Source organism: Miniopterus schreibersii (genome assembly GCF_964146895.1).
Source record: "Miniopterus schreibersii genome assembly, chromosome: 3".
Lineage (NCBI taxonomy): Eukaryota > Metazoa > Chordata > Mammalia > Chiroptera > Miniopteridae > Miniopterus > Miniopterus schreibersii.
In genome coordinates this window covers 7208246-7221319 of record NC_138103.1, presented here as the reverse complement: position 1 = coordinate 7221319, position 13074 = coordinate 7208246, and the positions used below count along the sequence as shown (strand labels likewise).

The 13074-nt window shown below is 60.1% G+C and overlaps 3 protein-coding genes across 11 annotated transcripts; all 3 read right to left on the bottom strand.

Moving 5' to 3' along the window:
* Positions 1-334: 334 nt before the first annotated feature.
* PAGR1 (PAXIP1 associated glutamate rich protein 1) lies at positions 335-4695 on the bottom strand. Of its 3 annotated transcripts, none has more exons than XM_081133172.1 (4): positions 4642-4695; positions 2181-2668; positions 1895-1977; positions 335-951 (listed from the first exon to the last, which is right to left on the bottom strand). In XM_081133172.1, the coding sequence occupies exons 2-4, from the start codon at positions 2660-2662 to the stop codon at positions 752-754; spliced, it is 765 nt and encodes a 254-aa protein (XP_080989298.1). In that variant the 5' UTR covers positions 2663-2668; positions 4642-4695; the 3' UTR covers positions 335-751. The 3 variants fall into 3 exon arrangements, with proteins under 3 accessions (XP_080989298.1, XP_080989297.1, XP_080989296.1); XM_081133171.1 differs by lacking the exon at positions 4642-4695 and adding an exon at positions 3000-3853 and having other exon boundaries at positions 2181-2682; XM_081133170.1 differs by lacking the exon at positions 4642-4695 and adding an exon at positions 3000-3259.
* PRRT2 (proline rich transmembrane protein 2) lies at positions 3256-6909 on the bottom strand. 2 transcript variants are annotated; one of them, XM_081133169.1, is made up of 4 exons: positions 6721-6909; positions 5125-6068; positions 4642-4774; positions 3256-4469 (listed from the first exon to the last, which is right to left on the bottom strand). In XM_081133169.1, the coding sequence occupies exons 2-4, from the start codon at positions 6001-6003 to the stop codon at positions 4459-4461; spliced, it is 1023 nt and encodes a 340-aa protein (XP_080989295.1). In that variant the 5' UTR covers positions 6004-6068; positions 6721-6909; the 3' UTR covers positions 3256-4458. The 2 variants fall into 2 exon arrangements, with proteins under 2 accessions (XP_080989295.1, XP_080989294.1); XM_081133168.1 differs by lacking the exon at positions 6721-6909 and having other exon boundaries at positions 5125-6287.
* A 946-nt stretch (positions 6910-7855) lies between these two features.
* MAZ (MYC associated zinc finger protein) lies at positions 7856-13057 on the bottom strand. 6 transcript variants are annotated; one of them, XM_081131275.1, is made up of 7 exons: positions 12787-13057; positions 12114-12200; positions 11174-12030; positions 10713-10776; positions 10270-10441; positions 9240-9464; positions 7856-8935 (listed from the first exon to the last, which is right to left on the bottom strand). In XM_081131275.1, the coding sequence occupies exons 1-6, from the start codon at positions 12820-12822 to the stop codon at positions 9262-9264; spliced, it is 1419 nt and encodes a 472-aa protein (XP_080987401.1). In that variant the 5' UTR covers positions 12823-13057; the 3' UTR covers positions 7856-8935; positions 9240-9261. The 6 variants fall into 6 exon arrangements, 4 of the variants coding, with proteins under 4 accessions (XP_080987401.1, XP_080987402.1, XP_080987399.1 ...); XR_013998378.1 differs by lacking the exon at positions 12787-13057 and having other exon boundaries at positions 10270-10578; positions 12114-12400; XM_081131276.1 differs by lacking the exon at positions 9240-9464 and having other exon boundaries at positions 12787-13018.
* Between the last annotated feature and the right edge of the window lie 17 nt (positions 13058-13074).

The following is a 13074-nucleotide window of genomic DNA, read 5'->3' as shown; positions in this document are numbered from 1 at the left end:
CTCGGGGGTGGGGCTTAGGCATTTAAAGGGCCCTTGCAGCTGGTTCTCCGTTTCTCCTCCGGGCAGCTTTCACTGCAGATGAAGACACTGCAGCTCATTAACGCTCAGGAACTTCTGCCTCAGAACCGGCTGGCCTCCCTGGAAAGCCCGAGAAAGGTCAGAGGACCTGAGGCAGGTGCTCACCTCTGCCCCGTAAGGCTCTATAACTTCCCAGCCTGGGTGAAGGCAATTCTGCCTTCCACAACTGTTAGGGCCCCAGCTGCGGCCACTCCTCTGAGAGGAGATAGCTTCGTATTTTTATTTTATTTTTTATCCTCTCCTGAGGATATTTTTTCCATTGCTTTTCAGAGAGTGGGGGGGGGGGGGGGACACATCGATGTGAGAGACACACATCGATTGGTTGCCTCCTGCACGTGCCCCGACAGGGCCAGGGATCAGGCCTGCAACCGAGGTATGTGCCCTTAGCTGGAATCGAACCTGGGACCCTTCAGTCCTCAGGCAGATGCTCTAACCACTGAGCAAAACCGGCTAGGGCTGTATTTTTTATTTTAGATTCATAAATTTCAGTCCAGTTCTCTAAACAGATGTTCAACAGAAAACACACACACACACACACACACACATGTGCCCTCTTTGTGGCAGGGTGCTGTGTTAGGAGCTTGGAGTTTCCTCTTCCTCAGTCTCCCAGCACCCAGGGTTAGGGAAGGAAGACCAAGGCCCAGCAGTACACAGACTGCTAAGGCAGCACCAGTCAGTATTTCCGCTGCCGGGGGAAGAGACTACTCCCAGAGGACCGGAGTGGGGGGCTGTTGGGGCTGGGGTCCTCTGAGTCCAGGCTGAACAGGTCCCTGCCAGTACGAAGGATCTGCTCCTCCAGCTTCTTGTGTCGTTTCATGTCTGAGAGGACTTTGTCCAGGCGGGCTTCCCGTTTCTGGCTCCGGGCTGAGCTTCCTGGAGAAAGGAAGGTGAGAAATGTGAAAGGGAGTGAGCCAGTACGCACTTGCCTGGATGTTACTAATCACTTGGGGAATTACCTGGAGAAACCATCCCAGGCACTGGAAGAGCAAGTGCAAAGGCCTCAGAGTAGAAACAGGGAGGTCTGTTCAAAGAGTGTAGAGAGCTGGGGAGACGTGAAAGATGAGGCCAAAGAAATTAGGTGGAGGCCATGATAAGGAGTTTGGATCTCTTATTTTAAATGGAAATGCCTTTGGAAGCCTCGACGGCAGGTGGATTCCCTCTTGACACGCTCTCCCCTCTCCCCTCAGCAATGGAAACCTTTGGAGGATTTTAAACAGAGAAGTAACATGATTTATGTTCTAAAAGGATCATTCTGGTCACTGAGATTGGAGGCAGGGAGACGAGTTAGGAGCTATTGCAACTATCCAGACAAGAGATGGTGGCTTGGATAAGCGTATGGTGTTGAAGGTGGAGAGTAGCAGATGAACTTGGAAATGTTGTGGAGGCAGAGCTACTGGACTTGCTGCTGCTGGCGTGGATGTTGGAGTAAGAGAAAAAGAAATCAAGAATGGCTCTAAGGGTCAGTTCTAGGAAGGCATATAGGGTGAAAACTGGGTCAGGTTAGGAGATGTATACAGTAGTATAAGGGTGTGGATCTAGATATTAATGAATGACCAGCAAGACTTGGCCTTCTGGGGAGATGGACATAAAGAAATGGGAGCCATGATAGAATTACCTGTGATAGTCTCTTAAAGAAATATAGGGCTATCAATGTAAGCTGAAAGGATAGCACCATTGTGTGAATGCTCTCTCTTGCAACACTTTGTATAGCAACCAAGGCACCACACAAAGGCTTCTTGTAGAGAGTCACTTTTTGGGTAAGTAGGAGCAGAGGCCCTTCACCTCCCCCCAAGTCTTCCCTCCCTCTTGTCAGTACCTGGGGTGCGTCTCCGATCAATCAGGGAATCCTTTGGTGTCATTGGTTCATCATCAAAGTCAAATTCTGTGGGCATATGCGGTCTGGGACAGGTGGACAGAGAGTGAAGGGTGAGGGTGGTCTCCCCAAACACCCACACATATGCTTCCCCCAGCCTGCCAGCTCTTTTTCTCCCGCTCTCTTCCCTCCCTCCATTGTCCATGCTCCTGGGTCCCCCCTCCCCTCCCTATTTCCTCCTGGCTCCAGGGGAGCAGCCCAGGGACAAGGTGTAAGGGTGTGCCCTCACTTTTCCTCTTCCTCCTCTTTGGCCTCTGGCTCCTCGTCGGATCTCTCCTCCTCACTCTGAGCCTCCGGCGTGGGTGGCCGGCGGGGCAGGATCTCGGCCTGGAGCTCCAGGGTGCCCTGCGCAGCCAGCAGTTCGTAGAGCCGCCGGATTTCGGAGGGGGGCGGCATCCAGGCCTGCCCGTCCGCGGGCAGCTCCACCTCCTCATCGCTGCAGGGCACGCACCAGTCCTCGGATTCTCCCTCGGCATGCTCTTCCCCCTCGGCGCAGGGGGCTTCGCCCTGCACCTCCTCGGTACCAGACCCCTCACGCTCGGCCTCCTCCCGGGCTCTTTCCCCCTCTTCCTCGGCTTTATTGGCCGAAGCCGCAGGGCCCCCGGTATCTCCCACGGCCAGAGCTTGGAGGCCGGAGGTCACTTCTCCTTCTTCAGACAGAGGCGCCGCCGCGGTGGCCACAATGTCTCCATGACCCCGGACAAGGGACATAAGCCACTAGGGAAGGAACCCTGCGATTATAGGAGGCAGGAATACTAAGTTGGGGACCCCCCCGTCCCCCCGGAACTGGGTTCCCCAGGGGTGTCCCTAAGGATGTCTCTCCAACCAATCAGACTCCAACAGCGGCCCCTGCTACCAGACCGCCCGTGCCCAGGAGGGGGCGCTCAATTTCCTCCAAGGACCCCGCCCCACGGACTGAGATCCGGTACCCGAGGTTCCCAGGGAACCGCAGGAACCCCTTCCCCCGCGGGCCCGCTCTTCTCGCCTTCGGCCGTCACACCGCCCCTCTCCACACCTCGCGGCGCCGCCCCCCGCCCGCCGCACGCACCTGGAGCCGAGACCGCCTCGCGGGCTGCGCAGGGTCGCAGTACGCAGGCGCACCGAGATGGCGCGGAGGCTCCGCTCCAGTAGAGCTACTCGGCCCGCGAGCGAGGGAAGGCTCGCACATGCGCAGGTGGGCGCCGGGGCGCCGCTCCGGCCCACAGGAAAGATGGCCGCGGGGCCCGTCCCCCCGCGAAAGGGGCAGGACTTGCGCACCCGCTGGCGGACCAACGTGAGGACTAACTGAGGCTAGAAGCGAGTTTCATGCAGTCTCCATTTATTGGTGTTTCAGACTCATGCAGCATCCGGCATACAAAAAGGGATAATCAGTCTGATGTATCCTTTTTTTTTAGACTTTTGGTGTTTTTTTTTTCCCCAGAAAACAAAAAACCCGCTAATTCCCAACCTCGTCGTAGCTCGGTCTCCGCCTCCCTAGCGACTGTCGCGTGCAACACGTCTCCCACCTGCTCTTAGAAAATAATTATTATATAGCTCCCCGCCCCTCCCTCGCTCCTTGAGATTAGGAGCTTTGGTCCTATTTGGGGGGTTCTTTCGTTACAAAGCATGTGAGTGACCCCAGTCCCCGCCTTTAAGAAACTTGCCCACTGGGTTAAAAAGCCCAGGTGAGGCAGGTCAATTAAGGCTGACCAGGGAGGGTCAACAGCTGCACCCCTCCCTTCTCCCAGGTGCCTGTTTGGAACAGCGCTCACCACTCCTGCACAAGTCCCCAAAGGAGCCCTGGCTCGCCAGCTCTCGACCCTGTGGCACCCTGGAGGCATCCGGACCCGGGTGGTCCCAGCAGAGAACAGCCCCAGGCTAGAGAGTCCTCTCCTGACATGCTGCCCTTCCCCAGCCTGATCTAAGTGCTGGAGTTTTTGCAGAATAAATAGTGGCAGCAGGGTGGAGGAGAGGATCCTTAGAGGAGGAAAAGATGCTGAGGGGGAGATGAGGCAGGAAGAGGACCGGGGTGGAGCATATGGAGAGGGAAGGAGAGATGATAAAGGAGAGAAGGAAGAAAGGAATGGGGGAAGATGGCACAAGACAATGAAAGTTGAGGGGTGGGGGGTGGAGACCAGGTTTGAGGTGCAGGTAATTTGGGAGGTTGAAAGAAGTGCAAGAAGGTTGGGAGAGATGCAGGAAGGCTGAGGGCAAAAAGAGTTTTGGGAGATGTTCAGGGAGGTTTCCAGAAGTGCAGGGATAGAGAGGCCAAGGGGCCAGACTGGCTGCAGGCAGAAGTGCAGGGAGACTGGAAACAGTGCAGGGAGAAGGGAGGCCTACAGTTGGCACAGGAGCCTGGCAAGATGCAGGAGCAGGAAAGAAGCTGTAAACAAGGCTGCTCAGGCTCCCTTGGTCCCTATGGGTGCGGGCCTGGGCCATCGATTGGGCTCCCTGCAGGGGAGAAGGGAGGATGGGCCCAAGACAGCTCCCAACAGGAAGAAAAGTCTTGGAATGCAGGGCAGAGCCCCTCATTTATACACTGTGGAAGAGGAGAGGGAGGAACAGAGACAGAGACAGTGGGGGGGGACAACGACAAGGAGAGACAAAGGAGAAGGAGGGAAGACAGACAGGAGAGAGCAGGGTCAGGGGTTAGTAAAGCTGCCCTTGCCAACCCTTCCATTCCTCCCAACCTGTCCCAGACCCCCACTCACCGCCTAAGTTGATGACGCAGGAAGCGATGATGATGAGGACCCCCCCTACCAGCGCCACGATGCTTAGGAGCTTGGCCACTCGACCCAGACGCTGGGCCCCATCCACATCCCCCTGCTGCAGACTGTTCCGGGACTGAGGTTAGGGTGAGGAGTGGGGCACCATGGCCCAGGTCAGGAGAAGCCAGCCCAGCACGGATCAGGTGAAAGAGTCATCCAGAGGAGATAGGCCAACCCATGGTAAGAGAGGAAGGAGAGTTGGAGAGGCAGGGGGAAGGGGGCACAGGTCAGCAAGGCTGTGTGAAACACGTCTGGACACCCCTCCCACCTGAAGGGGTGGGGCAATAGTGGCTCAGAGGGTGAAGTCCTGTCATTTGGAAGTGAGATCCATGCAGAGAGGGAAAGCCAGGCTACTCCTGGGGCTTTGTTCCAGTGCAGGAAGCGGGGAGCCACAGCAGGCTTGGGCCAGGGTCCCGTGGGGCTCACCATAACGGCATAAGCGAAGGCCACGATGTTGACAGGCCACATGGGGCAGAAGCAGGACAGGATGGCGAGGATGATGTAGTCCCGAGGTTTCTGGGTGCCTTCACCCCCCTCTACTCCAGATCCTGCTAGCTGGGAGCTAGGGTGGCGGCTCAGGCTACCTCGGGGAGATCCTGGATGCCCACTGTGAGCCCTTCCTACTCGGTCCTCCTCAACAAGCTGCTGCAACACGCGGGGGGGTGCTCCATTGGCTGGGGCGTTTTTTGTTGAGGGCGATGAGTGAGGCTGGGGGGCTGGGCCCTCTTCCCCATCGCCAGCCTGCAGGGCAACCACTGCCCCATTCTCCTGCTTTTCCCCCACACTCTCAGTCAGGACCTCATGGGTGGGGTCCTCCTGGGTAGGGGGCTCAGTCTGAAGGGCTGGCTTGGGGGTGGGCTGGGAACCTGACTGGAGGTCCGGCTGGGGAGTGGGCTCTGAGGCTGGCTCAAACAGGCCTGCAGATTCCAGGTCCGACTCCTGGTCTGCAGTGGCCTCTTTGCTCACTTCTGGTTTGGATGCTGGCTCTTGGCATGCTTCTTTGGGGCTGGAGTTGGCTTTTGGTTCCCCTCCTGGGCTTGAGCTAAGGTCTTTGGCCTGGGCTGTTTCTGGGGCCCCTGTTGGGGTCTCTGTGATTTCTGGAGCCAGCCCAGCCTTGGGCTCTGAGTCCACAGGGGCCACAGTGATGTCTGGACCTGGCTGCAGGGCCTCTGGCTCATCTGGGACCACAGCTGGGACCTGGAGAGGGCCAGTTCCAGCCTTGGAATGGCCAGACCCTTCTCCCTGGGTCTGGGGACCCTCTTCTATCCCCTTCATCTCAGAGACTTTAGAGCTGCTGGCTGCCATCTTGTGATGGGAGAGGGGAGAGGGCCTCTGTGGGGAGGATGGAGCAGCAGAGACAGCAGCAAATCCTGGAGGAGGAGACAAGCCTGGTGTGAGAAGAGCAGCTCTCAGCACTGCAGCAGGAGGGTTATGCTCCTGTCTCAGGGCCAGCCTTGGGCTGCCTCTGGGGAGAGGAAGAAAAGTTGGGGTTTCCTTTGCCTTGGGGTGGGACATCTCTGGGGAGGAGTGCTCTGTTCAAATTCTTCTGCTTGGAGAACTCTGGGAAGATTAACCCTTTTGTAAACAGGATCCTCCCCATGGTCTCTTCCTGGGTACCCCCAACAAGATCCAGCCTCCCAGATCTTAGCAGATGCCCAGCACCTCAGAATTAAGCTGTGTAGACACCATATACTCCGACAGGCAGAGGCCCCATACTCACATTCCACTCCTGCACCCTCCCCTCCTACCTGGGCGCCAGTGGGTGCGGTTTTCTTGCTGCGTGTTTGGGGCGCAGATGTCCCCCCTCCTCCCTGAGGGTCCTGGGCATCTCCTCTGAGCCCCTTCTCAGCCCCTCCCAGGGATCCCCTTGCCCCCGGCGCCTCCTCCTTCCATTGGGTTGGCGCGCCCAACACCAGCAGCCAGTAGGCCGGGCGCCCGAATTCCCGTGCAGTGCAGCCCTGCCTGGCGTCTGCAGTCTGTCCGTCCACTCCTACCCATAGCCTCAGTCCATTCCCGCCTCACCTCAGTGCTGGCCGCCAGACTGCTCCCTCTGCTGCAGCTGCCACCGCCGCCGCCGCCACCACCACCGTTGCTGCCGCTGCAGCAGCCGCAGCCCGGGAGAGATCAAGTCAGCGAGGGAGGGAGGCTGCAGGTCTCCCCTCCGCTCTGCTCTGCTCGTCCCCTCCTCTCAGGTCCCCTCCCCTACGCTCTGCTGCCGCCGCACGGGCGCTGCCCCCGCCCCTCTAGGTCCGCCCAAGGGAGCCGCGCGTGCCAGGCCGTGTTGCCCAGGCAACTGGCTGGGGGACCACTCGCGCCACCTCCCTGCTCCTTCCCACGCGCACCTCTTGGGGGTATCCCCTCCCCAAGTCCCGGGCCCCTCCCGCCAACGGTCACTGGGGGTCATGGCAGAGGCAAAGGGTTGGGTGAAACGGAGGGGTCTGCGAGGAGAGGCAGGTCCACGGAGACAGGAAATACCGGGTGGACGCACCCCTACGAGAGGAAAAGAGGGGAAGGGAGATGAGGCAAAACTTGGGGAGCCCGCAGAAAGTACCTCTACCAAAGAAGCAGCAGCAGAAATTGGTACTGGAAGGCTCAAGAAAAGGGTCCCTGATAAGGATCAGGGGCTGGGGAGGGAATTCCAAGGGGTAGGGCAGAGGCTGCAGTAGCCTGGAACAGTACCAAGAGGCTGTGGCAGAGGACCAAGTGAAGGCAGGGTGGACCGTGCCAAGGGACAAGTGCAGTTTTATTTTCAACCTCACGGCTCCCGGTCCTAGGGCTCAGACTTCCCAGCCTTTCTGAAGCTACATCCTCCGCGTCAGTCACCTCTCAGGGCCTTTAAGGGCATGTAGGTATTTGGCTGGGTTCTAGCAACTGTTCGGGTTTCTAACCCAGGCCTCTTCAAACCCGCTGTGGCTGGCTATTCTGGTCCTGTCCAGATTAGGTACCCATCCGCCCTGGGAGTCCCGGAACTTGCTCTCCACAGCCTCTGGAGACTTGGCGTCACCCTGAATCTGGGCTGCAACCACTTGTGCTGCCTCTGGGGAGGAGCAAGAACTGCAGAAGACAGAGCAAGGCTGGGACTGATGCTAGGCCCAAGAAGAAACCCCTTGGGGGTGGAACAGGGACTTTGGTGAGAGCAATTCATTCAATCCAGAGCCAAGTTTTTATTTAAAATTTATTGTAATGGGATCCACGCCAAGAGGAGGGGGTGAAGGGTAGGGAACATGCAGGGGACACAGGAACACGATGACATGGCCAGGGCCACAGCTTCTATCTTGGGGGAGAGGGATGAAAAGGCCAGGGCTGGGGTGGAAGAGGAAAGGGGGAGACACTGCAGCTGCCTTCCCCCCACCTCCAGGCAGCACCTCTAGTCCCTGGATCTCCCCATTTACCCTGACCTCCTAAAGTTCCATCTCTTGTCCTGCCTCTGGCCCAAGTGGCTCCTTTTGCTCCCCTTGATTTGTTTTCCCCTGACAGATTCTTAAGTAGGATGATGCTTAGGGCTTGACCCTAAACAACCCCACCTTATGAAGGTACAACCTTTGCCTTCACTGCTTCTGTCCCTTCTCAAATCTCACCTTTCCCCCTCTCTAGTAGGACAGAATCTTTAATTCCCCTCCTTTCTCTCCTCCCTCCCCCTGGAAAAAAAAAAAAGCACCAACTCCCCAGGGAGGGGCAGCAGACAGTAGGGGGGGACTGGAAGGAGAGCAAGAAGGACCATCAAGGAAGAAGGCTCACAAATCCCTGGAAGGGCAGGGCAGGGGGTTACAGAGAGGAGAGGTGGTAAGGGCAGTGGCCACTCCTGTCCTCTGCCACCCCTGCCTACTGTCCAGGGGGCTTCAACACAACCAAGGGGACAGGTGTGTGTGGGGTCAGGTCTGATAGGGAGAAGAGAGGAGCAGGAGAAACAAATCGTTAAAACCTAGTGAATTCCCCTAAGAAAACATTTCTTCCTCCTTTCCTTCAGGAGGCTCCTTGGGTGGTGGGGAAAGCAGTGAAGAGTTGGTAGGAAGAGAAGGGGGGAAAGAAGATGGTACCAAGGGACTTTCCTCCATTCTCCTCTCTCCCCCTCACCAACTAGGAGTTCACCAGGGCTGGGAGGGAAGTGGCTGAGAGCTCACAGGCACCCCCTCAGCCCCAGAGAGGGAGCCCACAGCTGTGGGAGGGGCTGCCACTGATGCAGCTGCCGCTGCTGCTGCCGCCGCTGCCGCTGCCATTGGACAGACCTCACCGGTACCTGCATGGTGAGAAACACCAGATCACAGCGCCACCTGAATGGCAAGAGCCTTGCCCCTTGCCCCAGACTCTTTCCCAGACTCCCTCCCTTGGGACACAGCCGTTGCTCACTTCCTGTTTGGTTCCCAGAGGCTTAGGCCTGCATCTTTGCCCAGTTCTCCTGAAGGGCCCTCCCTGTCCCCAGAAGTCTCCCTAACTTGAGTGATAGATGGACATCCCTGGCCTTCCTAAGATCCCCTATTGGGCCCCTTGAGCCCCCTTGTCCCACACACACCACCTCCCCCCAGCCATGCCCCACGCCTTGCCTGGTGGGTGCGGGGGTCCCCCTCAGCAGGTGGGCTGTGGCTGGGGGGCATCTCCTGGGACAGGGGGGGTGGCCCCCCCTAGATGGGTCTGCATGTGGCCGGCCAGCTGGGCAGGGGTCTTGCAGTGCACGCTGCACAGCTTGCACAGGATGCGGTCAGCCCGCGGGGCCTGGAGCCCATGGTCCTTCACCGCGTGGATGCGCAGGTATGCTGCCGTGGTGAAGCCTATTGGGGGGGGGGGTGGATTGGGATGGGGGGGATGGGGTCAGCCAGGTGGAGACCCCAGAGACGGGGTTGTTCTCCTAGGCTGGGGACACCCTCCTCAGATGGCCCTGTCCTCCTCCCACATCCTTGGTAACCTGGGGCCAACTACTCTGCTGGGGCTGGTAAGTTACAGCCCCACCCTGAGCTTGGGACCTGATTGAGTAGTGTCCACTCCTTGGCACTGGTACCCAGAACCCATTCTCCATGGCTGGGGGATCTCTCCTGGGGTGACAGGCCACTCAATTTCTAGCCACTTGAAGCGTTAACCCTCAATAGAGACGGCTGTGTCCCCTCCCTCCAGTGCCCCACACAATCTCAGCCCAGTTATTCAGTGAATAAGCAGATCTATTTAAAAGCAACTCTCTCTGCTGCTGGGGCAGGGTGCGTGCTTGTTAAACTCCTGCCGATGTACTCCACTTGTCCCAGGAGCCGGAGGTGAGAACTTGTGGCTGCACAGCTGAAACCTTGTCTCTCAACCCTTGGGCACTGGCACTCTTGACCACTCCTCCCCTAAAGCAGCCAAGTCCCACTCCCATTCTCCCCACGCACACCCAGAAGCTGGCTCTTTCTAGTAGATTTCTTCTAGCCATGACCTCTTAGAACTTAATGATGTTCAGTGGTCCCAATGTTGCTTCATTTGCTTCCTAAAGGGCTCTAGATGCCACGAGCTCTCAGCTACAGCACCTTTAACTCACATCTGTGAAAGGGCTTCTGGCTTTGTCCCCACCCTTTGTCCCTGGCCCTCCCAGCATCCCTCAGCATGTACCTTTGTTGCAGAGCTCACAGACATGGTGAGGGCCCTGGCTGTGCACCTTCATGTGGTCCGAAATATAAGCCGAGCTCAGCATCTTGCCACATACATGACATGGCACCTTCTCCTCATGTCGTACTGTGTGCGCCCGCAGTCGATCCTTGGTAGCAAAAGCTGCCTCACATTTCTGGGGAAGGGGGAGGGGTGTGGGGGGTGTCAGGAGAGTTAAAGCTTCAGGGAGTAGGGAGAGGGGAACAAGAGGTTAAAGGAATCAGAATCTTGGGGATCTTTGCTCTGTAGGAAATGGGAGTGAGACGATGAGGCCTTGAAGAAGGGATGAGAAAATGGGAGTGAAAAAGCAAAAAGAGAGAAAAAGGGGGTCTGAGAGGCTGAACTCAGACAACTATAATGAGGATCAAAATCATGAAAACCAAGACAGAAAGAGGCGGGCTTCCTACCTCACATTTGAAGGGCCGTTCTGTTGAGTGCACTTGTCTGACGTGACTGTTGAGGTGATCCGGCCTGGGGATACGTTGGGGTTGGGGTTAGGGCCCTGGGGTGTGGAGATGCCCCCAAATCTGCCTAACCTAGTACAGGAGGCCTTTCAAAGGTCCCTGCATTTTCTCCCAAGCCCGGGACTTTAGAGTCCTAGTTAGGCAGGAAATCCCTCCCCTGGAGCTGGGCTGCGTTGTCCACGCCAAGCTTTCCAACAATCCAAGGACCCACCTCCTTTGCTAAGTACCACCCCCTGCTCCCTGGTAACCCAGAGAGGCTTTTCTCCCTCCTCCTTGGGAGTGGCTCCCAGTCCCCATCCTCAGAAACCTCTCCCTCCCCACCAGCCAAGGCCAGGCCACCTTCATCGCAGCCCCTCCCTCCCACCGCCTAGTGAGCGGCCAAGGCCCTGGGCCCCCGTGCACACCGGGAGAAGCTCTTGCCACAGTGGGAGCAGTTGTAGGGCTTGTGCACAGCGCCGTCATGTGAGCGCACGTGGTAGCTCATGCGGTCCTTGCGCTTGAAGCGCTGTTGGCACACAGGGCACTGGTAGGGCTTCTCGTCGGAGTGCGACAGCTTGTGTCGGTTCAGATGGTAGACGTCGCGGAAGGCCTTGCCGCACATCTCACAGGCGTGGTTCTTCCGGATGCGCTTTCCCGAGGCGGTCGTGGTCACTACGCCACCGGCAGCCACTGCAGCCGCTCCGCCGCCTGCACCCGCTTCTCCTCCGCCGCCACCGGCTCCGCTCAGTTGGGGCACGCTCAGAAGGCTCAGGGGCACCATGGTGGGCATCTTCATAGCACCCGAAGGGACTCTGCCGGCCTTGGCTCCCGTGTGGATGGCCTCGTGCCTCCGGAGGTTGTAGCCGTTCTTGAACTCCTTGGCGCACAGGGCGCAAATGTAGGGCCCCTTGCTCTTTGTCTTCTTCTCCAAGGCAGATGCAACCGGGGCCACAGCGACCGTCGAGGTTGGGGCTACGACGGCGGTAGCTGCGGCTGCGGCGATGGTGGCGGCAGAAACAGGAGGCGCGGCCTCAGCAGCGGTCGCGGATACCGGCGGGGGCGGCGGAGGGGGCGCGGGCGGCTGCTTCAGAGCCGCTGTGTCCACTGTGGAAGCAGTGGCCGGGGCTGGGGGTGCTGCAGCAACGGCGGCCGCTGCGGCGGCGGCGGCAGCGGCAGCGGCAGCGGCCGCGGACTCCTGGGCGGCGGCGAGAACCGGGAGCAAGTCCACCTGGAGGGGCTCGGCCGTCGGGGCCTGGGGCGTGGGTGGGGGCGCCGGCGCGGCCTGCGGAGACAAGACACCATGTGGGCCGCGGCCGCGAGTTGGCGCCCTCCCAGACTGGTCCGCCACGGCCGGCCACTACTCACCTGGAATGGACTCTGGGCGCAGCCCTGGGAGGCAAAGAAGCGGGACTGGAGCTCAGCCCCGACCTGCAGGGGGTTCTGGGCGTGACCCTGAGGTGGCGGGAAGGAGTTCATGAGGCCGCCCACCCCCCGGGAGTCCAGGCCCAGCACGGGGAAGGGGGGGGCCAGCAGCGTGCAAGGGAACACGGGGAACATGGCCTCGGCCACGGCGGGGTCCCTGGGGCTCAGCGGGGGCCGGGGGCGCGGGCCGCGTGGGGCCCAGGCTCGGGGCGCCACCCCCGGCCGGCCGGGCTGGGCCGCGCCGAACGCATGGCCCGAGGGCCGCCCCACCGCCCGCGCACCCCGGCCGGGAGGGAGGGAAGGAGGGCGCCTGGCAGGCCACGGAGCGCGGCAGCGACGGTGGGGGCGGGAGGCCCCGCGGGGCCAGGGACCGGGGGCGGGGGCCCGGGCAGCAGCAGCGGCGGTTGGAGCCTGGCGGGGCGGGGTGGGGGGAGCGAGGGAGCAACCTCGGCCCCCGCCGCGCGCGCGCCCAGCCGGCGCCTCGGGGAGGGCGGGGGAGGGCGCGAGGGAGGGAGGGGGACAGCTGCGCGCGCACCGGGTGTGCGGAGGGGGGGACGGGAGGGAGGGCGGGCGGGCGGGGGGGTGGGGAGGGGGGGCGGGGGGAGGGGGTTGTTACCTGGAAGATGAAGCTGCTCCAGTTGCCGGGATCCATGGCGGAGGGAGGGAGGGAGGTGGCTCGTGCTCACCCTGGGGCGGGAGGAGGAGGAGGAGGCGGCAGTGGGGGAGGGGGGAACCCAGGGAGGAGGCGCGCGGGGCTGGCTGGCGGGAGGGGGAATGGAGGAGGAGGAGGAGGGTGGGGGGAGCGGAGCACACTGCGCGCGGGGAGGGCGGGCGGGGGGCGCGAGGACACACAAGAGGCTGGAGCGGGCGCGAGCTCGAGTGCGCGCGCGCGAGGCCAGCCGGG

Coding starts and splice junctions, on each gene's coding strand:
- PAGR1 (XM_081133170.1), bottom strand. CDS start 3,119: ATGTGCGAGCCTTCCCTCGCTCGCGGGCCGAGTAGCTCTACTGGAGCG. Junction 1,978..2,180: donor AAAGAGGAGGAAGAGGAAAA/GTGAGGGCACAC, acceptor CACCTGTCCCAG/ACCGCATATGCCCACAGAAT. Junction 952..1,894: donor TGATCGGAGACGCACCCCAG/GTACTGACAAGA, acceptor TCCTTTCTCCAG/GAAGCTCAGCCCGGAGCCAG.
- PRRT2 (XM_081133168.1), bottom strand. CDS start 6,213: ATGTCCCACCCCAAGGCAAAGGAAACCCCAACTTTTCTTCCTCTCCCC. Junction 4,775..5,124: donor CCTTCGCTTATGCCGTTATG/GTGAGCCCCACG, acceptor CCCTAACCTCAG/TCCCGGAACAGTCTGCAGCA.
- MAZ (XM_081131273.1), bottom strand. CDS start 12,305: ATGTTCCCCGTGTTCCCTTGCACGCTGCTGGCCCCCCCCTTCCCCGTG. Junction 10,442..10,712: donor AACGGCCCTTCAAATGTGAG/GTAGGAAGCCCG, acceptor CCCCTTCCCCAG/AAATGTGAGGCAGCTTTTGC. Junction 9,465..10,269: donor CTGTGAGCTCTGCAACAAAG/GTACATGCTGAG, acceptor CCCCCCCAATAG/GCTTCACCACGGCAGCATAC.